Raw genomic sequence first — 27,361 nt, forward strand, 5'->3', positions numbered from 1 at the left:
GTTATGAAAAAGATTAGAAAATGTGTTTGTCAATACTTAGAATGCATAACTTGAAATTAGTCTTTGTACAAGTCTTTGGGCTTGATTGTCACAGCATACAAAAAACACTCTTAAAGTGCATGTTTTGGCCTTTATTTCCAAAAATTGACCAAATATTAAAATTGGACTTTCATTGCCAGTTAGAACTAAATAAAGGATTTGGATTTAGCTGCGTTTCATTTGTCAAAACAATAACAATTTTTTAATCCAAGAAAATGTGTGCTGTATTTGTCTAGAATAAGGAGTAACTACATGTATGCCATTGATTATTTGCCATTGGTAATGATAAGCTGAAACAACCAGGAAAAATATAACCAAGTCAACCAAAGTTGAATTGCAATTGAAAGTTTTATTTCAGTTCAGAAAGTAACAAGAGCTACAGTGATAAATATATCCACAGAATGTAGCAGTCAACTTTGTACAAGGAGGAAACACATTATTAGTGCAACAAGGAGATATCATCAACAACTGCCTTTCCTTAATTGTATCGTTCAATGTCAATTTGTTTATGAGTTTCCTCATGAGTTTAACAGTTGATAATTTTCTTGAGAATTGTATTAAAATTATTTTAAAATTAAAAATCCGACACAAGGCAGTTATTGTTGATACAATTTTGTTGCAAGTAAATGACAATAAATATGACTGCAAGAAATATATAACCCTGTCAGCTAAGATATACCTTGCAAACCCCATAAGGGCGTAAACCACCAAATAACTTCTCCATTGAAAAGCACGTAAAAATCACCTTTTTTAAACGGCGTTTTCTACCAGGCGTGACAATATTTTTCACTTTTTAACGTCATCCCTGTATTAATTAAGGACTGAACTTTTATTTAAGCTTCAATTTTGGGGAACTTTATAGAATCAGTTTTTATTAAAAATGTTGAAAAGCGGCCTTACGCTATTTCAACGCCAAAACTAGCATTAAAACTTGTTCTGTTAGCAGTAATTCGGACAGGGCCTACTTTTCTTGTGAAATCGATTTGTATAATTTCATATCTATTTTAGTCATTAATAGGTTAGCATCTTTCATTTAAATCAGAACATGCCAACCTCACGAAGAACATGGTCCCTAAGGACACCACATTGTCTCATGTAGGCATATCGTTTAACCGAACTCATCACCATTGCACCTTTCACGCAGTGATTTAGTGTAATCGCCCTTGAACCGCACAAGAGGTTTGAATTTTTTTAACTTTTCTCTATTTTTGGAAACAATAAACCATTCTAAGAAAAAGTGTCATTTCTTTAATTCATACATTACACCAATCTGCTATAAGGGTTCTCTAAACAATTTTTGATACATTAAAAAAACCCGCCATTTTGGGTACTTTTGACCAATTATGGATAAACAGAGTTTATAGCAGGTTTGATCGATCTTTAAATACAATTATGACGTCATAATAGTTAAAACGTTAACAACAGTGAGTCAAATAACTTAAGTTGCACATTACATAAGCAAAATGCACAAAGGTTTCCGAACCCCCCCCCCCCCCCATGACAAGCACCATCTCATTGCACGAGTATATGCCTAGGTCGAAAGCGTTAGGGGTAGGGTATAAAGACACAACACCCCCCCTTGCGCGCATATTTTCCCCCAATGTCTGATAATATTACAATATCTTCAATCAAAGAAACTCGTCACAAACTTGGTTAATCAATTTCCCTCTAGAGAATTGAAAACGGCGCATTGTAAATAATAACGCCATATACCGACCAAATTTCGTTAAAATTGAGAGGAAAATAGACACGCACCTTAAAACGCTATTGATAAGGTAGTTGGAGGTACTTGGATACCTTTGATGGGATAAATGTTTCCGAGAGTATCTTATAAACGCATTTCATGTTATACGTTTGTCAATTATTGTACCATTTTCTTAAACAAAAATTTTAAAAGTTGAATGGTTATTCGATTTTAAACTCAAAATGGTATATCTGAGCAAACATGGCCGCCATTGCCAGCTTTGGTACCAAACCCTGTTTCCAACGAGTTTTCCAGAAATTTATACTCTAAAATCTTGTTTGAAAGCTTCGGCATTATCACATAGAATAATCTCATTTCAAAATAAATCAGTTTGAGGGGAAAACTTTCTTTAATAACTTTAAATTCCGAACTTTATAGCTCATTCCACCATTTTTTAACATGCTTTCAAGGGCGTAAACCACCAAATAACTTCTCCATTGAAAAGCACGTAAAAATCACCTTTTTAAACGGCGTTTTCTACCAGGCGTGACAATATTTTTCACTTTTAACGTCATCCCTGTATTAATTAAGGACTGAAATTTTATTTAAGCTTCAATTTTGGGGAACTTTATAGAATCAGTTTTTTATTAAAAAATGTTGAAAAGCGACGCCGCTATTTCAACGCCAAAACTAGCATTAAAACTTGTTCTGTTAGCAGTAATTCGGACAGGGCCTACTTTTCTTGTGAAATCGATTTGTATAATTTCATATCTATTTTAGTCATTAATAGGTTAGCATCTTTCATTTAAATCAGAACATGCCAACCTCACGAAGAACATGGTCCCTAAGGACACCACATTGTCTCATGTAGGCATATACGTTTAACCGGAACTCATCACCATTGCACCTTTCGCGCAGTGATTTAGTGTAATACGCCCTATAACTAGAATTGAAGCTTTCATCAGGACGCCCTCCAATAATTGTTCAGAGTTTGTTACTGCAGGGATATGAGACATGAATGGTGTTGTGTGTGCATGCAATTGTGATTGACCTTTTGGATTTTGATTGAGCCACACACCATCTGTGCAGTGCATGTACACTGTGCTTGGGGCTCGCATTTGCGATACATGTATGTTGGGCTTACTTGAACTCTGAACAATTATCAGGTGCATACATATGTACATTGTACTGTAAAAGTGGTCATTTTCATGTGTGTAATTTTTCACGCTTTGCTGATTTTGAACTACATTGCTTGTTTTTAATTTTGCAATTTTGAGTTTCTTACGTAGACCTACATATTAAAAGAACATATTTGTGTGTTTTTATTTTTGTGGTAGCTGTGTTGCGTGCAGAAAGTGCGAAAATTAATGTACCCGAAAATTTCCACTTTTACAGTATTTGTTTTGCTGTATTTGTGTGACTATTTTACATTACATAGTAACTTTATCCATTACCAAACAATGCAGTTACAACTTACATCAAGTTTGTGAAAGTTTTTAATTCAATATTAAATTTAGAACTTTGTTATGGTTACCACAAACTGAAATAACATAAACTATCATAATAGAATCAGTTGCATTATTGTCATAATCCTCTATGTGACATAATCCGATCCACTCACTCACACCGAAGTCGGAAATTTTAAACATGTTGTTGTTATCATTGCTAACTTGCTTAGTTGCTACGCTTACTGCGATGTTGAAATCCCAACATCCCAGCATAATTGGTTGCAAAATAATTATGAACCTTATATATGTTCATTTTTTTGTGTTTTTTTTGTATTTTTGCTTCTTATTTTTGCCTGTATCTCAATTTAATCATTACCGCCTTTGATGTACTAATTGGATTGAATAATGTCACATATTTATATATAGGAAAAGTATTCTCATTGATTTATAAGTAGCAATTAATACACAAATACAATTTAAGATATGACTGAAAACAGATTAGTGAAACCTTTCCAAAGTGAAACATGAGCTTCAAAATACATCTACGGAAATATATATATAAATTTTTAACTGTTTACCAATAGGTAACGATGACAAAATTACTACATTACTACCTAACATGACATAATGCTTCAAATTGTAATATTAACATTTGAAAACAATAATACTGGTATCAAATTTTACTTGGATTCTCAAAATAAAGATTAATTTCCCTAAAATATTCAAATACACACACTGCAGGTTTAGTTCAAGCATTAATCCACAATAAAGACAGAGGTTTTGCAAACAGTATGTCTTACTGCAGTATAACACACACCCTTTAATATATATACATAGTCAAGAGATTTTCTGTTACAGAAAAAAATACTTATGATAACACCTTTTTTAAAGGGGAGCGGTCATTATTTACACCGGGGGAATTGAGGATTTTAGGGGGTATGCGAAAATGTTTGCCAGGAAAGAGGGGGGAATGTTAAGTTTTAAATGGAGAAATTTCATGAAATAAGGGGGATGGGGAATGCGGAATTTTTGAACGGCGAAGGGGAGCGCGAATTTTTTCACCAAAAAATAAAATCCTCCATTCCCCCCGGCATAAATAGTGACCGGTCCCTAAATGACTTGACAGATCTGCATTGCAGATACTTTTTCTTAATGTATTGTTACTATGGTTACGATAAATAATATTATTCATTAAAGCCATGTTGTAACATTTCCATAAAAAATACAGTACTTAAAGTACATACAGTTTTATATGGTTATCGTGTATGTGTTCCAACTAATATTTCAATACAATAATTAAACCATGTATTCCGTTGTTTTATTCAAAATTTCAGGTTTTGTCACAGCACCTAAAGCCTTGATTTTTGTAGGGAATGTGAATTTACTAAAGTACATTACAATCATGTAATAATCAGAATTTTGCCAAATCTTGGGGGTGTCCTCGGTAAATGTTACAATATGGCTTTAGCTGTTCTACATGTGACCTACCACAATTTGAATTTTTTTTTTAATCCTTTGTGGTTTTAGGTAAAGGCAGTATTAACTAGGCAGATATAAATAGTAACTTACTGAGTATTGTCTTAGTCTAGGTACAGAATATATTTTATGGCAAGCTTTGTTTATAAGTTGAAAGGAAGTTACATCACTTCTGTAGTTTTGTTAAAAGGGAATTTATAAAGGTATTACAATGTTCACCTTGAGTATTACAATCCAAGTACTATACATAATTATAAAATTTCATTTATGGCACATTTGTAATGGAAAATACATAACTGATGAGTGGTGTTCATATAGGCATCCTCTAATAATATTAAAGAGTTACATAAAATAGCCTAGCAATATGTTTGAGTCATACAATGTCCCAGGGCTCAAATTACCAGATCTAACTTCCATCCAATGAGCACACTAGTGACATTGCGCAATCAGAGCAGTTCAGCTACCCTGAGAGTATGCACACACAGTAACAGGCAGCAGTGAGCTTCCTGTTTCTAAAAATAGCTACAGGGTATTCCCCCAGATTGTAGGATAATCAGTGCACTCAACCACATGATATACCAAACTTAAGTACGATGATTAAAGTTGTAAGTGTGGTAATAAATATCTATATTAGTACTTCCTTTTGGTATGGAATGTCTTACTTCTGTAATTTGAGATTTATATGCAAAATGTTTTATTATGATTACATACATATTCATTGAATGCTTTTAGCATATCATTCTGTAATTAAAAGTAGAAATTTTTGGGAGATTAAATTTCATGCTTTGTCAATTTTATTCCTTACTTTGATCTACCAGGCTATACACAAAAGGAATATCCATATGTGGTGTTATTTTTGTGGTAGTTGCTTGGAATGCAAAAAGCAAAAAAAATTATTTCCAATTTTACAATTACTATAACTTACATTATTGATATGTCATTATGTGACTGCAAGAATATTGTATGTGAAGTAGCATTTAATAGCTGCTCTATGCAAAGTGCATTACAGCACAAGCCACCTTGATGTAAATGTAGACTTGCTGCCAGTTGCTGGTACTTCCATGTTCCAACATGTAATCTTTTGTATGTTTTAAAAAGGAAGGCTAGTCAATGTTGACACAACCTAGCATATTATAGAGCTCCATGGTCATTTGTAAAGTGGCAGCTATTATTATACTAGCACAAAACCTAGCATAGAGTTCCACGGTCATTGGCATTTGTAAAGTGGCAGCTATTGTATTTCTGTGCACATCAGGTATTCTTGCACTCACACAACTATTTGCACAATGTTAAAAGCATAATTTTAAATCACAATTTCTGAGGGCTTGCATCATTTATTTTCTGATCCTCGCATATATTATTTGTGCATCGCATTATCGCACCCCTTGCTAGGATAAAGCATATGACCACCTTATTCTTCTTTATTTATGTTAAAAGCATGAAATATAAAATATGTTATTCGGCAGGAAAAAAATCCTATGTGTCATTGGCCCCTGAACATGTTTAAAGCAAAACCTCCTATGTAACCTGTTGGTAGTTTTGTTTTAAACATGTTCATGGGCCACAAGCACAAGATTTTTCCTACCCAACAACGTCTACTCTACGTCTATGAAATCAAATCCTTTATTCAGTGATAGGTCCAGTAGGATTGTGTAATCATTCAACCAGTGATGAGTCACTTTAGTAGCAATACATTGACATCTTGTTTGTACTATTACCAGTACAAGACAAAATTGATATACATTTTTAGCTGTTACAGCCTAACAGTGGATGAAGACATTCTGGCATTTTTATTTGAAAATGTGCGCAGATTTTGTTCAAATCTGGCAGCTTGTTCAAACTGTGCCAAAATTCTAAATAATTAAACACAAACATTTCCATACTAGAAATATTTGCTTATAATTCATAGTGAATCATGTAATATTAATCAATATAATTAATCAATATTATTATAATAATGATAAATCAAATATAGTATGTGTAAATCTGAGTAAATAGCTAAATAATATGACTAGAATCTAAACTGTGCACAAAAAGGTTGTTATACTTAACTACAGACAATTTCTTGATGATACATTACACTAGATGAGAAAAGTTCACCAGATGGAGAAAATCAGTCTACACATTTGGATACCACACGGTTCATTGGCAATTTGCATGAGAAAAGTATCAAAATGTGCAATTTTATAGAGCTCTTTAGTTGTTGAGTGTAATCTTCTTCAAAAATTTGCCTCTTATTTAAGTGTAGCACTTTACAGTACTTTTTGTGTGCAGTGTGTAACTACTACTACATATAATAACATATAAAGGTGACAACAAAAAAACCTGTTTTACGGGTCTGACCGACACAGTTTTTTACATTTAGGTGTTTTTGTTATAGCTGCTTAAAATTAAAAATACTTTTTGGCTGAATTGATTGATTTTACCAATGTTTTCAGATTTTCAGTGATTTTTATGGTCATTTAGCCTTTTGCAGGAAAAAAAAAAATGCTGACCAACCGACCGACCCAACATCTACCCATAGAACAGATTTTTTTGTCTCCTTAAATGTGTGATAAAAAATAATCTTATTAATCATCCCTTTGATGATCATGCAAGTTACCCTGTGAATACATAGGATTATCGTGGTTTTGATTTCAACTAATTGTGTGCTTCAAAATAATATGAAATTACCAACTGCATCAGCGATCTCAAACACAGATATGCACTTTTAAAAACGGAAAAATTGATTCAATTCTGCGTTCATAACTTAATAAGCTGCACAATAGTCAGGATGGGCATAATAAATTAATAAGTTAATTATATTACATTATTTACAATTTGATAAGGCACCAGTACTTCCAATATATCTGTAGAGTGCATGTGTGCCAAATGCTAACTTCAGACTCTTAAAAGCTGAGTTTTATCCCCCTGAGCATTACTTGCCGATCTAACATTGCCTCTGATTGGTCAATTACATGATATTTTTTAATCACCAATCAGAATGGAGTTTTGCAAATAATTCACCACAATTATTTTGCATGGTGAAATTATTCTAACAATGTTGCTGATTGGTCCAATTGATAAAGAAAACTTCTTTTTGGCCAATCGACAGGTAGTTCTCATGGGGTTAAGCATGCTCAATTGTACTTAACACAAGTTTCCTAAAATATTACTACAACAGGTTAATTGGTGTTAGATAAAACAAGGAAACTCTTACAAGTGCTGAAGTTACTCTTATTCTTTGCAATACTTGGGCGAGACTATTTCTAAACACGTTCAGAGGGAAGTGACTGGTGCATCTTCATTTCTTGGGCATCGTCCATAAGATATACGTCCGGGGCGCCTCCTTAGCCTATAGAATATGAAAGCCAAGCAAAATACAATTGTTACTATAAAGGCAATGTTTAGTCCAATCTTGATGCAGCCAGGACAGCTTGAAGTGTTGCCATGTTTGGTGTTTTGGTTGTTTGGATGAATTGAGGGCTGAGTTGAACCTGCAGAAGTAGGAGTAAATGAATATCACACACTTAGTATGCTTACCTTTGAATATACTGACTTTAGTGCAGAGTCTTTCACATGCATGTCAAGTATATTTGACATTTAGATTAAGTAGATATATTTTTATGTGATTATTATTTTGTTATTAAAAATGAATTGCAAATGAACTAATGAATGAGATTCATCAAATTAAAATAGTGATAAAATTTGAAACTAATTTGGCATGATATAAAATGACAATGAAAGTGAATTGGTTGCTCAGGATGACATAATCAGGAGGCAAGTTTACATGCAAAAGTGGCATTTACCTAAAAATAAGGTTGACAACTTAAAAAACTAGGAGCAAAACTAATAACAGAATACCAGGGATCCCAAAGAGGTGAGCAAGAAGTGATACATTGGTAATTGAACTGGGGTTGAAAAAAAAGGATGAAGAAATAATGGTTGTGTACATCAGAACAGATGAAATCCTTGCAGCGGTAACATTCGCAGGAATTTATCTCTTCCTAGATTGGCATTTGGTAGCAGGTGCTTAAATGTGGCTTTGCAGTAAGCACTTTTATCGACTTCTCAGTGCCAGAAGTGGATACGTGCAATAGCTGCCCTGTGAACATTTGGCAATTTACACATAGTATATTGTACTCATCTACATGGCACCTACATATGACAGCTATTGCACTTACCCACTTCTGGCACTGAGCAGTTGCTATAATGAACGGGTGTGAATAGGGATGCAATGTAGAATGTATCTGGATTTGTACCTATTTGGGTTCCCTGGACCTATTTTAATGCATGATAGCGGGACTTACGGTCCAACTTGAGGCATTGATTAGTGACTTGACCATGTTGTCTCATCATTGGTCGGTGATGTCTGCACTTCATTGTCATCATTCAGTGTAGGTAGACAGGCTTGGCTTATGGCATCATATACTTCATTGGGTGAACAGCAAATATCAGTCTCTGACTGCAAGGGGTTGGTTTTAGTCATGATATGTGTGTTGTTGCAGCATATATGCGTAGTTTGGTTGTATGGGATGTATCCACAGCAGGCACCATATGTGGATTTATCAGTGACGCTGTTATTGCAGCAAATATCGGTTGAGACATCATAGGCAGTGGTATTGCAGCATCTGGTTGTATTCGTTAGCTTCTCATGAAGTGTTTCATTACAACAGATATGTGTTTGAAAGTCATAAACAATCTCCAGACAGCATCCTTGAGATGAATTGTCATAGATCTGATCGCCGCAGACCTCCGATTTTGGCACACAGTCTTCATTCGATATGTTGTATAGAATGCCGTCACAACAACCATAGATAGCGGGGTTATAGGAGACACCGTTACAGGTGGGGTAAGCAGGGTTGGTGAGATTAAATGTGATGGTGGTGATATTAAAATAATCAGATGAGGTGGGTGATGGAATGGTGGTGACATTTAAATGGGTATGAGTAATATTTAGTTCACCTTGAATTGATTCATCTTGTTGGATCTCATCACACGCCTGAAACGAACTGAGGATTACGCTATTGCAGCATTGTTTCCATGGATTTCGGGACATAAGTTTGCCACCGCAGCATTCGTATCGCCTCTTGTCGATTATGTTTTGACCACAGCACACAGAATCGCTGCCATATGTTTTTGTTTTGACAGATCCATCACAGCAAAGCTCTTTGGTGTTATCTCGGATCAGGCTGTGACCACAGCATATACCATTTGGTACAAACTTGTGGAGCAGCCCATCACAGCAAGTATGTTGGGTTGAGTCGTAGTTTCCGTCATTGCAGCATACTGGATCGGTACCTTGGTTTGCTGTATTTGAAAATTAAAAGGAAGAAAATATAGCTGTAAATTAGAATCCCAATGTTTCATTTTAATAATATTGTTATCAAAATAATTATCAAAACATATAAAAATTTGCAAGGAGATAGGAATATCAGGTTATTATCAGGAATATTAGGTTATGTGGCACATTACAAGATAAGAAATGTCAAACATATTTGCACCATTTATGCAAATTTATCTTCTTTTCTATTGTTATATATAATTGACTTGTAATTGTATTCTGTCGGTCCGTGTCACGTCACTTCCGGTTGATGATGTTCGAGTGAAAACAAGTCCCTGATTCGATTTTTGTTGATGATTTCTGTCATTGGTGTAATGTCGATCGTAAATAGTCAGTGGAATCAAACAACCGTTTCTAAGTCTTCAGAGTGAAAGAAACTTACTTGATTTACCGTTTATATACTGACAAACTTAAAATTAAATTCCATGGTCGAGTGTAGTTTTTCCGAAATTGAATGTCACTCCAGCAACATCGCTATGTAGCCTCCTTCACAGCCGGTTTCTGTTGTTCACAACAAACCGTGAGCCACATGCAGTTTGGGCCCAAGACTAGAGATAGCCCGGATGTCCGACCGACAGAATACTGTTTTTACTATCTGAAATGAATTGACATCCAAGCTTTGATCCACCTGTGACTTGCAAGTACTAAGATCTTGTCTTTACACATGAGTGTTCATAAGAGTCTCGCATTACTTTGACATTACCATGCAATGGAAGATCCATTTATTTGTGAACAACTCACCTTTTGAGTATGCAAAACGATGATCATTATTGCCACAGCATTGCATAGTACTACTATCAATGGCAGAAGTACCACAGCAAACAGCACCTGGTGTATGATTATGTAGGCTTCCATCACAGCAGAGTTTGCTGGCATCGTTGGCATTGTATGGCACATTACCACAGCAGTCACTTTTAGAATCGGTTATGTTGTAACTGTAAAAAAATTGTATAACATGGTTATAAGTGTTAACTGTAACTTGAATTAAATGCCATAAATGGCATATTGAATGCATTGCTTTTTGGGTTGTTTTTAGATTTGATATGCTTTTACTTCTTGGGTTATAATGAATGAACATTGCATTTATAAGCATGGATTATAAATCATGATAGTGCATTTTGTTCTGGTAATATTTTGGTCTGCATCATTTACACCTTAAGATTTGAACCAATTATATAGTTCAGCCTTCAGAAGGCTGTGCATTTTATATGGATTTAAGCCTACACAGACATCTACTTCTGAATTGGTGGGATTTCATGCATCCATATTGTTTTATTGGTTCAGTGCAAGGTTTTGATACAGGTCTGGATGAAGGTATTTTTAGAATGAAAGACTTATGATTCAAAATTGAACAATGCCTGTGACATTACCATGTTAATTCGCTGTCGTAGTGCACGTTAGTAACCATTGGTTACTGCTTCAAGCCTGGGCTCATACAGCTGTTCCGAATTTTGATATGCCATAGGCTTTGTGTTGTGATTGTTTCGATCAGTGGTTCGTAACAAAGAAAGTGTGATCAAGTTGACCTAGCAACGGTCATATTCTAACGTGCACTACGACAGTGAATATGTTAATATACTTACATGATATTCTGACAGCAGACCTGTGTGCTCACATCCAAGAGCTGCTTTCCACAGCAGACACCACCTGTTACACCATACACGACATTCTCGCATACCGTCTCGTCAGCTCTGTGAGCGATATCATTAGTGCATGTATACAGAGAACGGCCACCTGGGCTTGATTGTAGACTAACATTTCCACAGCAAATTTGATTGGAGTTGTTGATGTCATAAGCTCTAGGTCCACAGCACTCCATATCTATATTTAAAAGAAATCAAGGTGACATTTTCAGGATTAGTTGAACATGTTATCAATTTAAAAAGTGTTTGAAAGTAAATTGACATTTTGACCATTTTAACATGTTATTAATAAAAACTTTTGTGTCTAGCACTTGCTTTCTACATGTATGATTTGATACAGATACCTAAATTCCCAAAATTGAAGCCTTATGCTGGTTTCATACTTTCCTGCCGCTTGCCGCTTTGCCGCTTGGAAGATGATTTTACTTCACTGCGCAATCTCACCAAAACGCTTAGCGATGACCAGCGGCAAGCCGATATATCGATCACTCCACCGCTGTGACGCGGGGGCAGCACCGCTGGGAGTTGAATTCAAGTCAACTCGGGCGGTGCCGCTCTGACGATGAGAACAAAATACGATTTTGGAGCGGTGCTGAGCGGCAAGAGTAGCTTTCAGAGTCATGCCGCTGCCGCTTAGAGGTGTGCCGCTCCGCTTGCAGAAAAGTACAAGCGGCATGATGAAGCGTCATGCCGCTCAGCGGCAAGCGGCAGAAAGTATGAAACCAGCTTTAAGCTGAATTTATACTTCATCTCTGAGTGATAGCAACTGGTTTTTAGTCAAGGAGGTAGAACTCCTTTTGTTGCTTTGGAAAAAGCTAGCTACCTTATTGGTCAAATGCCAATCGCTTGTCGCTCAGCGATGGAATAGAAATTCAGCTTTACAGTAAGTATTGCATCTTCAACTGAGTCAGTACAGCATGGTCGACACATAGTTGCACAGAAAGGCAATGTTATTTGTAGGTTAGGTGTGCAATTTCAATGTCAGGATATAAAGGATTAGGTCTACTGATATTAGCATAATGGAAGAAACCTTACCTCTGCCAGATTTTAATATCAGTTTCCGCTCGCAGCAAATGTGTTCATTTGGATCATATGCAATTCCAGCACAGCATTTGCCTTGTCCCAAAGCCGTATTTGGTGTATTAAATTTTTGTCCAAAACAACATGTCTCTCCTGCTACCATTAGTATTCCATTACAACAAGCATTTACAGATGGGTCGTATGCTATCCAAGATGACCGACCAGTCGAAGGGCTACCACAGAGCTCTGGCTTTTCCTGAAATTCTTGCTTGGAACGGATCACACCATTTATGTCACAGAGGTGTGTTGCAGTGGCGTAGGCAAAACCGTGGCAAGCTCTGTGCATACAAAATAAAGCAAAGATAGATAGATCTTGTTATTATGTTTTTACCAAGTTTGAAAGAAATTGGATGAATTGAAAATTTTGACACTGTTACTGCTATAGTTATGAATATTTAAATTTATTGATGTGTTTGGAGTGTGTGTTGGGGTGGGTGTGTATGTAATTCTGTATTTGGATATGTTTGTGGGGTGGGGGTGTGTGTGCGGATGTTTTACATAATTGAGATATGCGCCATTTTGTTTAAGTACAAATGTCAAATATAAGTGTTCAAAGCAGGATTCTGTATACTGTATTATGTAATTTATATTCATTTTGGAATATTATTGAAAATGTGCAACATCCTGACACCAGTTGGTGACTTTTTTACAAGATAATAAAAAATAATGTATCAAGTATCAACATACCCAGCTTCTGCTTGTGGAATATTGAACACTCTTCCAGCAAAGCAGCTCTGTTGAGCAGGGACATAAGCTTCTCCACCTCCTTCACAACATGTCCTGGATTGTCCATAGCTGTCCTCCTTATCAAAGATTTGCCAACCACAACAGAGTTCTGTGCGAGTGTTGTAGAGAGAATGCCCACAGAATTCTTCCTCTGGTTGTTTGCCAATGATGCTTCCATCTAGTGTGCAGGCCTGTGTGTTTCAAATAGAAAATATGCAAAATATGGGGTCATGATTCTGAAGCATAACAAATATCTTTACCTCCTATGTAGGTACATAGAAGTGTACTTCTTGTTAGTCTTATGGGGAAATGAATGCGCAAGCTGAGGAGGAAGCCTGACAGAGAGGGCGTATCCTGATGTTTACTATGCTATACTCATACACATGTTGGTGGCTTGCAGGTAGTAGTCAGTTTCCCAGCCTGTGACACAGACTAACTCTCAGAATATTAGAGGCAAATAATTTGTTAATTCGTCAAGTCAACACAAGATTTTATGGAGACCATATCCAGCAATCGGGTTTTGCTCAAGGATAAAGTCAAAATTCATATAGACTGCAAATACCCCCTCGTGAATTATCGGGCAAGGGGGCTATGCATGTGTGCATCATGTTTGTGCTTAGTATCAAGTGGAAAGGTGGGGGGGGGGACTATGAAACAAAATGTTGTATAAAATTTGTAATTATTTACAATGAAAGGCTATTCTGGTTCTTTCCATTTCTTCATTTGTGTATTTCATTTTGCGTAGACTATATTTGGGCATTTTTTTATCCCTGTAGCGTTTGATATGCCGGAATTACATCATATTATATTATCGCCTTTTCGCTAGAATATGAGCAGCGTCAAGTTCTAATTCTATTCATATTAGGTTCTATTCGTGAAATATAGACAATGTTATTTTTACATCAGCAATACAGGAAATATTTCAATTAATTGAAACAGGTTTTAATTACAATAAGCCAGTTAAACCTGTTCTAATTACATAACCCCGTAGTTTGCATTTCCAGGTGTGTCACTATAGTAAAACCAAACGGTTATGAAATCAGTTAAAGCTGAAATAGAAAGTTGCACCTTGAATTCCAGAAATTGAAAGTGTTAATATCTTTATTAGGAGACACAGCACATCCTGATGAATTAATTATGAATATAGACGGGAGTATTTGAAACAAGAAATTTGTCAACGGGGGAAAGAATTTGCTGTCCCACGCATATCCTCATAATCCACTGCTATTAAATAAGATCCATAAAATTGTCATTACAGGTAGTATGTAAATAGTTTTTACTTCATTTGTGTTTTTCTTCGTCAAATTTCATAATTTTGATAAGAATTTGAAATGCTTAAATGAGAACTTTAATACATACATATATTTTCTTTGAGCAATATGACTAAGCACTTTCTTAGGGAAGTGTTTCAATGTTTTTAGGGAAGAATTTAAAAAGGGAATAATCTGTGATTTTGAAGACCTAAGAGAAAAATTTGTAACTACAGAACTTGGAAGTTGAGTTTTTCATCCAAGCAATTGATAACACTTTCAAATGTATTAATTACTTGTAGCCGAGTTTCAATATAGTTAACATTTCCAATTCATGCTAAAACAAGACATGCTTTCTCAGTAAATTACTTTCTGATTCCCAAAGTGGAAAGATGGTTTCAAAATGACCAATGTGTCTGAAGATTCACACGCTTAATTGACACCAAATGACATCACAGGAGAGTAAACGATTTCTCAGGGTGGGTGGTGAAGTTATATGGAAAATGAAACTCCTGGATTAAAATATCCCACACATTAGAACAATGAAAAATATATTTTGTTTATTTTACTGTTATTTGAAAACAGGATGTCTCTTAATATCTTAAAAGTGTGTGCACAGTATACCTATATTTGCCGTTTCCTGGATCCAGGTTTATATTTTCTTGGTTACTTGTATCTTGTTTATTTTCATTTACATGGACAATTTCAAATCTGTCCAACCATATCCCTGGTCCAACCCACTCAATTATTACACAATTGATGAAACCAAACACTCGCTTTGCTTTTTAAAAGAAGATTGACACGATTTCAAATCCGTGCACCCCACTCAATTATTACACAATGGATGAAACAAAACACTCGCTTTGCCTTTTGAAAGAAGAAAACAATTGTGACCATAATAATTATAGCTCCATTATTTCCTCATGAGGGATGAAGAGAAAAATGATTTTTGTTTTCTTGAACTATGACAAAAAAATTTGGGAGTTATAGTTGGACAACATAAGTTGATGTTGCCTCAAACTTGATCAAAGCCAGGGACGTAGCCAGTCTTTTACTGTAGAAGGGCAAAGTCAATTTATGTCCCCTATTTTGTCATTTTAATAACACTTTGCCATCCCATTTTATCCATTAAAATTTCAGGGGGGGGGGACAATTTCCCCCTTACCTATACATAATCTTCAAGTATGGACCCTTTTCCCAGGAACCATTTTATAACCTAGCATGAGGCTAACAATGTGCACATTCCAAAAGGGAAACAACATAGAAATTCACAACATTGATGAAACTAGTCCAAGTTGTTTTAGCCTTCACCCATCCAGGACTTGATCAATTTTTATTTTCAATTTGTACCAGCTAGAGTATGGCATATCTGGGGGAATACCCTCAGTATTAGGCTTTATAAAGTGCAGTGTTTTGTTGTGATTTGAATCATAATATCAAAATGAAACTTAACTGGCCACTCACTAGGATCCACCACATGCTCATCTATCAGGACAAAATTCTTTAAACCCAATACATTTGTACATTCATTGAATGAACTTTGAAAATTTGGGTACAAAAACTCATACTCTGCAACTTGAGATCAAATTTTGTACTATGATTGTTTAATTAAGGTTGTTGAAATATGCTATTGGGATGAGGCTATTGTGGTCTATAGCGACTGACTTCTGCTCCTGAGAGGGAAAAATGCTAAGAATTTATCCACTTTGCCATGTTGATTAAATCACCCTCCTATTGCAAGATATGTCTTGATTTTTATATCAAATTATTTTGTTCTGTTGAAGAAAACTTTTTAGGTAACAATGTGAAATTGAATGGTAAGGATTCAAGTTTGTTTGGAATTGAATCAAAATGATTTTCATGAAAATTGTGATAAAATAAATTGGTGAAAGTTTTCTGTGCCCTTAAAATTATACCTTTGTTCGGTATGAGAATTTGGTTTTTGTGAATTTGATTCATGCAAAGTGTTGCAACATTGAGCCTCTTAAGCCCTCCAGTTATTTAGGGAGGGAGAGGAAGAGATGTGAGGGAGGAAATGAGGGCAGGTAGGAAGCAAGGGAAAGAAATGAACAGACAAAAAAACATACCTTGTTTACTGAGTTGTATGTGTTAACATGTATTTCATTTCCTGTAACTGGTCTTCCATTCCGTCCATTTATTGGCCAGCAAACTTCATTGTCATCATTGTCACCCTTAGAAACAGGTATCATGTTTGACGAATCACAAAGTTCGTTAGGTGTCAGAAGCTGTGATCCACAACATTTGTTCTGTTGGTGAGCAACTGGGTGCACAGCTCCTGAAGGTTGAGAAAACAAAGAGTTTTATTATATTTTTATGGTCATTTACATACTGCATTATCTCCTCATTTATTGCTCCTGCGAGTGCGTACGCAATCAAGCGTACGCAATCAAGCATACACAATCAAGCATACACAATCAAGCCATAGTATGATAGCACAAAATTGAGACATTTGTAACCCGAATGGAAGAATGTCATGAACTTTTAATATACTTTTAGCATAAAAATTCAATTCTACCAAATTCAAGACAGTGTGATATCTCTGACATGTCGTAATATTTACTATTTATCTTTCTCAATATAAAGAGGATAGGTGTCTTACTTTTGAAAATGTTACTTACGATGTGAAAGTACCAACTTACACGATACAAACATTAGTTGAAATTAACTTATATTTAAGACTTTTTTGTTCTGGTTTACATAATTATATTGGGCTATTCCAGTTGAATTCCAAACTACGCCTGTGGAAGATTTTGGAAATATTTTCCACAGAGGAGAGTATGTTTTTCACACGTAATTGGTCGGAATTAATCATTTTGAAAGCCATACTCCCTCTGTATTATAGCTTTACCCATATCTTCCACACCTGGAGTGAGTATTTCAAATGGAAGTTTATATCCAATTGTCTATTCTATTCAACATTTATACTCCCCTCTGTGGGAGACTTTAGCTAAATCTTCCACAGGGGTAGTGTGGATTTCAACTGGAATAGCCCAATTTTGTGCTTACCATTCCAAGATGTTTGGCAGCATGTCTGTGTTTCAGGATCATACGCCTCCTCGTGTGTGTCATTCAACATGCAACATGCGCCCTCAGCAATATTAAACACCTGTTTAAACACTGGGCAACAAGTTTGCGTGGCTGAGTCGTAGGACCTTTGTCCACAGCATTTTGAAGTTGTTGTGGGTTTTGCTATTCTGGTGTTGTCAGAACCACAGCATAATTCAGTTGATGTGTTGTATGTATCTATAGCAAAGTCAAAAATAAATAAGAAGAAAGGAGATAAAATTTTTATATAGAGACATGTAAGCAAGACTGAATTTGTTTTATAGAGGGGAAACATTGTCTCCTGGACCCTTCCTAAAAGTTGGTTTAAGCCATAAAATATGATTTCCATCAAATATTAATTTTGTTTTCTTTACTCAAAATGCTGAAATAATATTAGTAATAACTTTCAGGAAAGGTTTCTGCCCATTTGAAGCTGAAAAAACAAGGTAAAGAAGTCCCACTTGCTATTTTGGCCATTTAACATGGAGTTCTACGACATTATGTCAAAATTACTCTTTTGACCTGACTGGATTTGGCCGATTCCATTTAGGTGTAAGTTTGGACATGTGTAAACATTACAATATGCCAAAAATTCAGGCTTGGAAAAACTAAATTAACCAATTTCATATTATCAGATCGTACACTGTGGCTTTAATTTTGGAAATATATTGTGGTATTGTTATGGATTAGGTAGTTGATCTGAAAATGTGTGTAGTGTTATTTGCAAGGGGTCTTTTAGAGAAGGATATAAAGTTTTTGAAAGTAAGAGGAATGATGAGTAATGAGCCAAAAGTACACAATAACATTGGATTTTGAATTCACGTGAAACCTGTCTTACCATTGCCGCAGCACATCATATCTTGTTGCCAGTAATGCAGCATACCGTTGCAACATACTTGGTTGGTTTTCAGATAAGATTGGTTACCGCAACATGCTTGAAGGTCATCTACTTCGGGAATGTTTTCCGATAGCACATTCTTGCAGCACGAAGCCGTGTTTGGGTCATAGGGAACATCTCTATTGCAGCATTTACCATGCCCTGAAATGAGACAGAAATTGTTGATATAATATGAATAGTTAGAAATGTAATTAACAGATGATGACCAGCCCTAGAATTAAGGATCTGAAGGGGCACAGCAACTTTTTTTTAGGGCAAGTTGATAATTGCCTTGGATTTTCACTGAAAAGGCAAGGCAGCACGGCAGTTTGTAATATTTCAAGAGGGCATCATGGCAACTGTTGAAAATTTGAGAAGGGCACAAGGCAATTTCTCAAAAGCGAAGAAAACACACACAAACAATCTGATAGATGATTTTATAATGAAGGGGCAGGGCCGTCGGTAAAGGACATATATTTTGAGGGCATTACGGCAGTGGGGATGGGCACCCAGGGCATTATGCCATGGGTGCCGTGGGTTAATTCGAGGGCTGATGATGACCTCATTATGATATGAAATACATGTTTGAGTGATATATTGATTGATTGATATATTGATTGGATTGATTAATATACATGTATGATTGAGTGATATATTGATTGATATATTAATTGGATTGATTGATTGATTTATGATTGGATTGACTGATTAATTGATATGTCAAATGGGAAAAGTAAATTGAAAAAATTTACTGTAAATTGAAAAAATTGACTGTAAATTAAAAAAATTACTGTAAATTGAAAACAATTTACTGTAAGTTGAAAATAAATTACTGTAAATTGAAAAAAAAGAAGATTTCTTCTTGATTGCATCTTTTATGAGCTTACCAATGGGTGTAACAGCACCATCACAACAGTTTTCATTAGCTGGGTTATATGGAGTATATGTACTCCCTTCGCTTCCCCAACTTGCACAACACTCTGTCCGTCCTTCCGTCAGGGGAAGGATAGAAGAACCTCCGCAACAAATTTGATTGCTTTCATCAAACGCACCTGTACCACAGCAACTTGAGAAATTGGTTTTTGCAATCTGGTGACAAAGAAAGTGGTAAATTTCAGTGTATATTAGGTAAAGTACATAAGATTAGGATATTTGCACTTAGCATAAGAAAGTAGCACTAGTACATGCACAAGCAAAATGAATCTTATTATTGTTTTGTTTAATAACAACAGGACCTTTGCATAATGTTACCTTCAGACAACAATAATATTGATACCCCTCAATACCTAAGAAAAGACTTTGTGCTTAAAGCCATATTATAACATTTATTGAGGAGGACGCCCTCCCTGAATTTTTAAAATTCTTTTTTTTACACGATTAAGTTGTACTTTATTAAACCAATATACCCTGCAAAAATCAAGACTCTAGGTGCTGTAGTTTTGTCAAAATCCGAGATTTTGAATAAAACGACGGAACCGGCGCTTTATTATTACGATGGTAACACACAGTAAGTGCACGGCGTGCGGGACGGTGATATTCACAACAAAGGGTCGTACCATAACATGACCGAAGGAGTGGTACGTATTGGCGACATAACTTTTTGAGTGCTTCCACTCACATTTGGAGAATCACAGTTCCAAAATGTACATGTTTCAATACCAGGGCTATTTTGTACCAATTCTATCAACAGTAACCATGGTAACCCTCATAATGTTTGCCAATTTGCTGAATATTTGTTCACGCACAACAATGTACAACTTTAGTAACAGGCACTCACAAACATATGCAGTCATGCAAGTGCAAAGACAAACACCTCCACCCCCCACACACACCCACCCCAACACACCTATCATATCTAGTGCAGTATAGAGGCCCTGCATGCTTAGTTTTATCGATTGGCTCCAAACAACAAAGGATTTGAACCGGTGTCCTTCAGCATAATAAATCATGGCTCAGTGCAGTCCATTCAATCAAATGTTGTCATCAACCTATTTGATCGTTGTGCATTTGTTATGTGTATGAGACGAACTGTTGCAGTAGACTGCAATCATGCTTGTGTGGAATGCATTTGAGAAGTCTGCCATATTTAAGGTATGATACGTCATATGCACAACCTCTATGGGTGAAGCAAAAAAACAACTTACCTTTGTATTTTGACAACAGTGTTCTGTCACAGTATTGTAGGTATTGTTAAATCCACAACACTGCATATTGCCAGCTTCAATAGCCTCACTACCAACCAGATGTTTGCTACTCTGTAGCCCATTCACACAGCACAGCTCAGTCATTGGGTTATAAACTTTATCTGGTCCACAGCATTTACCTACACCTGAGACTGGTGACCATTGCCTGCCAGTATAGCAACATGTCTGAGTAGAAAGATCAATAGCATTTCCTCCACAGCATCCATATCCTACAAGGAAAATTAACAAATCAACTGATTAGGGTTTGGTTGGTTTGTTAGTGACTATGAACAAACATAATTATAATTTTGTTTTCTTTTGTCTTTGCTTTTGTCTTTCAGGTCAGACTCAACAAAGCACAGAAATCCTCATGAAACTACATGAAGAAGAAGGATCTTACCTCAGACCTTGGAACATACCTAAACCTAGGATTGTGAATTGCACACTTACAGAACTTTTCAACTTAAATGACATTGATAATAATATGTACAGTTTGTCCACTTTGAAGTACGAAGTTATAGTATGCAGTCAATTACGCAGTTTCTGCGCGCTGTAATGTCAGAAGGAATTAACACACTGCTAGACGCACACAAATGCATGAGTGTCTTTATACGCGACGCACAATATATTTACGCAAAATGTGCTTCGTACTTCAAAGTGGACAAACTGTAGGGGCGAATGTTACATCAGGAGAGTCAGACATACATATCTGTGCATGGACATGAACCACAGAGCAGTGTTGGGCATAGACTGTTATTGCAGTTATGGGATACATCATGATGTTTCAAATTTTGCAATGTAAGTGTACCGTAATTACACAAATATGATACAAGTTTTGTAAGTGACAAGTAATAATCCTGCCCCAGACCTTGAAGTCTGATGTGAGTCTGATACCTGATAATACACTCTTTGTATGTTTGTATGTTACAGATCATTGTTAGCAAGTTGAATGTGTAATGAAATAAAAAAAAATCCCTTTAAAAAGGATGTGCTGGGTCAAGGATGCTCACAATGAGAACCCTTAACTGAAAAATCAGACACAGTACTTGACATATTTGTTGCAACCTGATATATCTGAATAGAAGAGTATCTTGGGAAGCATTGTGTCAGTCACTGATGGCTGTTGTTTATTTTGTGGAAAATTCTTAGAATTTACAAATAAGTTTAATATTGCAACTTATATAGCACTTTTCCTTATATGGGTACAGTTACATATATGTGATCCAATCAAGCAAAATCAGTCGGAACTCGGAAATATTAAATTTTCTTATAGGATAGTAAAAAGCATTTACAAAGCTGCATATTGCACAAAACCCCATTGAAATTGAACAACCAGTTCCAAAGATATGATGAGCAATTAAAGAGTTTCCACAGGAAACAATAGGAAATATTTCCTTTGTTTGGCTATATCTCAAAATCAATATTTCTGAGTTCTGATTGATTTTGCTTGATTGCATCACATATAAGGTTGCTGTATGTTTCATGTATAAATAAAAGAGGCTGGAATAGTTACGATTTCCTCAAGCTTAAACCAGAACAAGTTGTTTTTAAGTCGTCATTTGCCAGCATTTTTGTATTAATAAATATTTGTATTACTATTTTTTAGCTAAACTAAACATTTAGTTAAACTAAAGATTATTAAAGACTACATATATATGCAGGTATAGACCCAGAAATAGGAAGGGGCTGCTAACAAAAATGGTATTTTTGAGAGCCAATTTTGAGTCGGAAAATGTTGCAAAATTGGGGTCATTTTTTTAGAGTGGTTCCCTTGGTCCATTTCTGATACATACCTGGTTGTTTGAGCATCAAGTTGCCACTGCAGCACGTGTGAGTGGTAGGGGTGTAAGTTCTTCCATTGCAACAAAGAGTAGGGTCATCCTTCAGTAGTCGTTGTGTTCCACAGCACTTGTGTGTCTCTGCCGAGTATATATCATTGCCGCCTGTATAGAATTGTAATAATGGATCAAAAATGTACAAGAGTCGTTTGGTAAACAATTGTATGCAGTTTAGTGACTTTTAATTACAATATCCCTGTGTATACATGTATAATTAATATTATTAAGGTATCCAGGTTTTTCCTTTAAAGTTGATTGTTTCAAGTGCAATCATTTAAAGATAGTCTTGCAGTGTGTTCCAATATCTGTGGTAAAACTCAAGAATGTTTGGAACTTTTCATTGGAGAATGCACTCACTTGGACACCAAAATAGAATACAAATATATATTTTATATTAAAAGAGAAACCTAATCAGTGAGTTGTCATTTATCATGGTGATCACCTTATTTCTGTTACTATGCCGTTGGTATAATGTTCTGATTAAAAATAAGATGTTATCTTCAGAATTTCACTACTAGCAACAATTTCGAGCTATGTTTCAGCCTAAAACATATTACATGCACTGGTCATGCTCGTTAACAAAAAGTCAAGTGGATAGAAAAACGGTACTAACATTACCACTAAATTATTCCATCTAATCTTTTAAAACAAGAAAACATGTTTGTTGGTGTCAATATAATTTGATATTTTTGGATAACTACTCAATTTTATACATTGATGTTAGTAAGATGAGTTCTACCTTATCCCCAAGAATACTGTATAGTTTTGTTCCTAGCAAAATTTGTCAAAAGGCAAAACAAATATTAATCTGAATAACGTGGGCCAGAAATTCAACCTTTATTGTAATTAAAGAGTTTATAACAAATTACGATAAATAAATAATTTTATAAACCAAAAGAAGTTACTGATGTTATTTTGTGTTTGTGACTCGTGATGTCTCGTGTGCCAATGGGTGTATCGAATGAATTATCAATGTAAAAATCAGTGGGTGGTTTCAAATCTAATACCTGTTGCTACCAGAGCCCAATTCCCTGCTATCTTATTTTGAAAGATCAAAAGTCATTAAGATTTTAAAATCATCTCGATTATTTAATTTCAACTTCGTCAAAAAGGTGGCCAAACCATGACCAATAATGCCACGTATTACCGTACTACTATAAACATTAAGTACCGGTAAGTTAAATCAGATATTTTACGTACAGCACTTGTAATCCTGGTCAGATCTCTTCTGGTAGACGGTCCCGTTGCAGCAAAGTTCTGTTGCCGGAGTATACTTCCTGTCAAAGCATTGTAATTCATAGCTAGCGGCAGGCAGAACTGGAGAAAAAATAGGAAATGAAAATATTAATTTATGCATACATTTAATAAGCAATTTGTAACCAAAAATATCCGCAAAAGCGACTTTTGATATTACATTATTTTTGCTTCATAACCGATCACTTTTAACATGCCTTTTAGAAGTTACTGTAAATTTGCTTCATAACCGATCAGTTTTAACATGCCTTTAGAAGTTACATCTTGTAATGTTTATGAAAAATGTGCATTTATGTGAAACAAAAACACACTAGTGATAACATTCCTAATAAAACAGTAGTGTCGAAAGAACGAATCCTTGGGTCGTTTGTAGCATTACAGAGCATTCGTAATATCAAGTCACTGGTATTAAAAAAAAAAGGCGATTTATATAGTGCGCTACGTCCAACCCGTTGATCCACAAGCCTCAGCACACTTTACAGGTTGTCGCTGACCCACTTTATTCCATCATGGAAATAGTAGATACTATTTCCATGATTCCATAAACCATTTAACAACAACACATGGACTTTGCTGCTTTGCTGAAGCGCATTCACCCCAGACATTCCACAATTGACCATCACAGCCAGGATCAGTTATTAAAACGAGCATGCAAAGGTTTTTGGGTGTTCGCATGTTTATTATTTTATTACAAACACATTACAACAAACAAAAATTTAGTAATAGTAGTTCTAAAATGTACTATACGAAGATGCTGAATTAAACCATCGAGCTAGTTATAGCTCCATGATTGAAATACAAGTATTTCATATTTAGTGATTAAGTTAAGGGCTGGGGTATGAACGTTTGGACAGTATTTATTTTGGGACATTAGAGCACATCAGACATATCGAATTGCATTCTGAATATGAAGAATGTCATTCTGATATCAAATAATTTTGATTTTTTGAAATTCGCAAATTAATACATATTTTATGGCAAATCATTAAAATTGATATTTTTGATATTTAACAGTACTTGAAGTAAACTTTATAAATCTGATGATTTATACTTAAAGTGTATGTAGGTGGGATGAAAGCCGACAATCAATTGAAAATTTTGACCTTTCGTATTGAAGATATGGATTTTTTTCCCAAAACACCAAAAAAAATTAGGTCTTTTTGGGAAAAAATCCATATCTTCAATATGAAAGGTCAAAATTTTCAATTGACCGTCGGCTTTTCCTCCCAGCTACATACACTTTAAGAATATATCATTAGATTTATATAATTTACTTCGAGGACTGTTATATATCAAAAATTTGAAAAATATCAAATTTTTATAATTTGTCATAAAATTTGTATTATATTGTGATTTTAAAAAATGAAAATTATTTGATATCAGAAAGACATGCTTCGTATTCAGAATGCAATTCGATAGGTCTGAGGTGCTCTCATGTCCCACAAAAAATACTGTCGAAACGCAATAAACGCTCATTTTGGATCCCTTAACATGGTTAAAGATATTTATATCATATCCGATCTCAACTTCTCATCACATTTTGCCACTCTTAAAATTTGTACATGTAGTTTCCTTCCCTTTCGCTCTCTTTAGTGTTTTTTTAAACATTGAGTATTTCCCACGACAGCTCAGTTTTCTTTTATTAATCAGGTATTCCAATATCTGTGGTTATATTGAGTAGATCGTGAATTCCAGACATTGAAATTCACGACGAGCCTTCGGCGATATCTTAAAAATATCTACCTTTTGGGGGCGTTGGGCATACTGTTAATTAATTTGTCAAAAGAACAAGTTAAAATATTTACGACAAAACAAAACAAAAATTAACCAAAATGTGAGACTTAAAATAACATCAAAGAAAATCGGGAAGTGCATATTAGTGGTGGATAAGAGGGAAAACACCAATTGCGATCCAATACATGCTGATTGTCAAAGTGGGGTATATTAAATAGGCCTACTCACCTCTAGAAAGAGCTGAGCAGCATAGTGTTTGCTCTGAATAAAAAGCAAGTGAAAGTTTTTGAAATAAAAAAGTCCTCTATGCCTCGTGTTAAGAACAATTTTTCTTTTTAATTATATGGGATTTGCATTTTGGACTGAAGAATTTCATATAAGTCTTATAATAAACCTGTGTGTTCTTCATTGCGACTCTCTAGATTAAATAAAGACATTCATTATCGGGGCGGGGGAAGAGTGCCCCCCCCCCCCTCGACGATACTTACCGGGCAAACATTTGACCCGTCTTTGTGGCCCGTTTAACACCAAAAAAGTCTCGTCACATTGATTATGATAATGTTCTTGATGTTTCTGATTTGAAACAGGTCAGCGGAAAAAAACCACTTTACGGTCCATCTAAAAGTGCTCGATTATGCTTGTACGTATTTAAATTCAGTCACTTTGTACGGGTATTCGCTTGGATATGTTCAGAGCATTATAAAAAGAAGAATTATACATATCAAACTAATTTCAGTCGAAGAGAGCGTAAACTGATTCTTACTTTTTTCTTGCAAACTGTTTCCTCATTTAGTTATTATACTAAATGTTACTGATTACCCTTTTAGTATCATTAAAATTTCCATCCAGGTTGCCTTTATAGAATACTCTGCACATGCAGCAGTATAATGTATTGGCAGATTCTTCTCAAAAGCTAATTCAGAGAACACGGAGAACGTTTCTCAGATCCATTGAAGTAGGCCTATATGAGATGCTAGTACTAAACTTCAATCAGAATTATAAGCAGTTGCGTTAGTTGACACCGAATTTAAGGCCAAATTCATTTACGTTCTTTTTAAATGAATTTGGTTAACTATTTTTAACCTGATTTTTTGATATCTAGGCCTATATGTAATGCTTACACATATCCCAACATACATTTAATTTGAATCAACCAAATAATTCTTTTTGTAGGACAACAGCTTAATTTTGAAGTAATGTTTTAAGACATTATTCCACCATAGAATAGGGCTACCGATCAAGCGGCCAAAACAGTAAGTATTTTTTTTTATATTACCTCATTTATTTCAACTTAAAAATATAGAGAAGAATAGGCCTACCTTACAAATATTTTTCAGAATTTTTCGAAAGAATAAGAAAAATACAACTTGACCAAAATCTTATGGCTTAAACAAAACATGCAAGTTATCATGTTTTATTTGTGGCGGGGGTTACATTAATGTAAACCACATAATCAGTAAATTGTAAGAATAACTCCTACCTGTGTTAAATAACCCTATCGTAACGATGATGATGGTCCTCAACATCAAATTCAACCCGTGGTTAGCCATGGTGAAGTTTAACTTTGTGCTTCTTGATATTATCCAATAGTTATGTGTCCTCATGTAATGTCGCAGTAATAAATGTAGAATTTTGTTCTACCTTTTCGTTGTTTAATGTTTGTAAAATAAATTCTCTTACAGAAATGGTTCATTTTGATCAAAGTCGCTCTAATATATATACACATGTCCAAGTCTTTGG

General features: G+C 35.2%; 2 protein-coding genes across 2 annotated transcripts in view; one reads left to right on the top strand and one right to left on the bottom strand.

The window, feature by feature from the left end:
• LOC140153203 (dimethyladenosine transferase 2, mitochondrial-like) overlaps positions 1-23,739 on the top strand; it is a 46,252-nt gene extending 22,513 nt beyond the window's left edge. The window contains exon 9 of the mRNA XM_072175887.1: positions 21,137-23,739. The gene's annotated coding sequence lies outside the window, so the exon portion shown is untranslated. The remainder of the gene's footprint in view (positions 1-21,136) is intronic.
• The window catches only part of LOC140152226 (uncharacterized), a 29,955-nt gene extending 2,784 nt beyond the window's left edge, over positions 1-27,171 (bottom strand). The window contains exons 1-16 of the mRNA XM_072174527.1: positions 27,102-27,171; positions 25,850-25,882; positions 23,834-23,950; positions 22,589-22,738; positions 20,757-21,025; positions 19,500-19,701; positions 18,574-18,774; positions 17,697-17,933; positions 16,757-16,965; positions 13,381-13,610; positions 12,649-12,971; positions 11,554-11,791; positions 10,663-10,905; positions 10,547-10,626; positions 8,965-9,936; positions 8,020-8,123 (exon numbers count right to left, since the gene is read on the bottom strand). Coding sequence (XP_072030628.1) covers positions 8,020-8,123; positions 8,965-9,936; positions 10,547-10,626; positions 10,663-10,905; positions 11,554-11,791; positions 12,649-12,971; positions 13,381-13,610; positions 16,757-16,965; positions 17,697-17,933; positions 18,574-18,774; positions 19,500-19,701; positions 20,757-21,025; positions 22,589-22,738; positions 23,834-23,950; positions 25,850-25,882; positions 27,102-27,171 — 3,678 coding nt within the window. The remainder of the gene's footprint in view (positions 1-8,019; positions 8,124-8,964; positions 9,937-10,546; positions 10,627-10,662; positions 10,906-11,553; positions 11,792-12,648; positions 12,972-13,380; positions 13,611-16,756; positions 16,966-17,696; positions 17,934-18,573; positions 18,775-19,499; positions 19,702-20,756; positions 21,026-22,588; positions 22,739-23,833; positions 23,951-25,849; positions 25,883-27,101) is intronic.
• Between the last annotated feature and the right edge of the window lie 190 nt (positions 27,172-27,361).

Source organism: Amphiura filiformis, chromosome 5 (assembly GCF_039555335.1).
Source record: "Amphiura filiformis chromosome 5, Afil_fr2py, whole genome shotgun sequence".
NCBI classification, from domain to species: Eukaryota; Metazoa; Echinodermata; class Ophiuroidea; order Amphilepidida; family Amphiuridae; genus Amphiura; species Amphiura filiformis.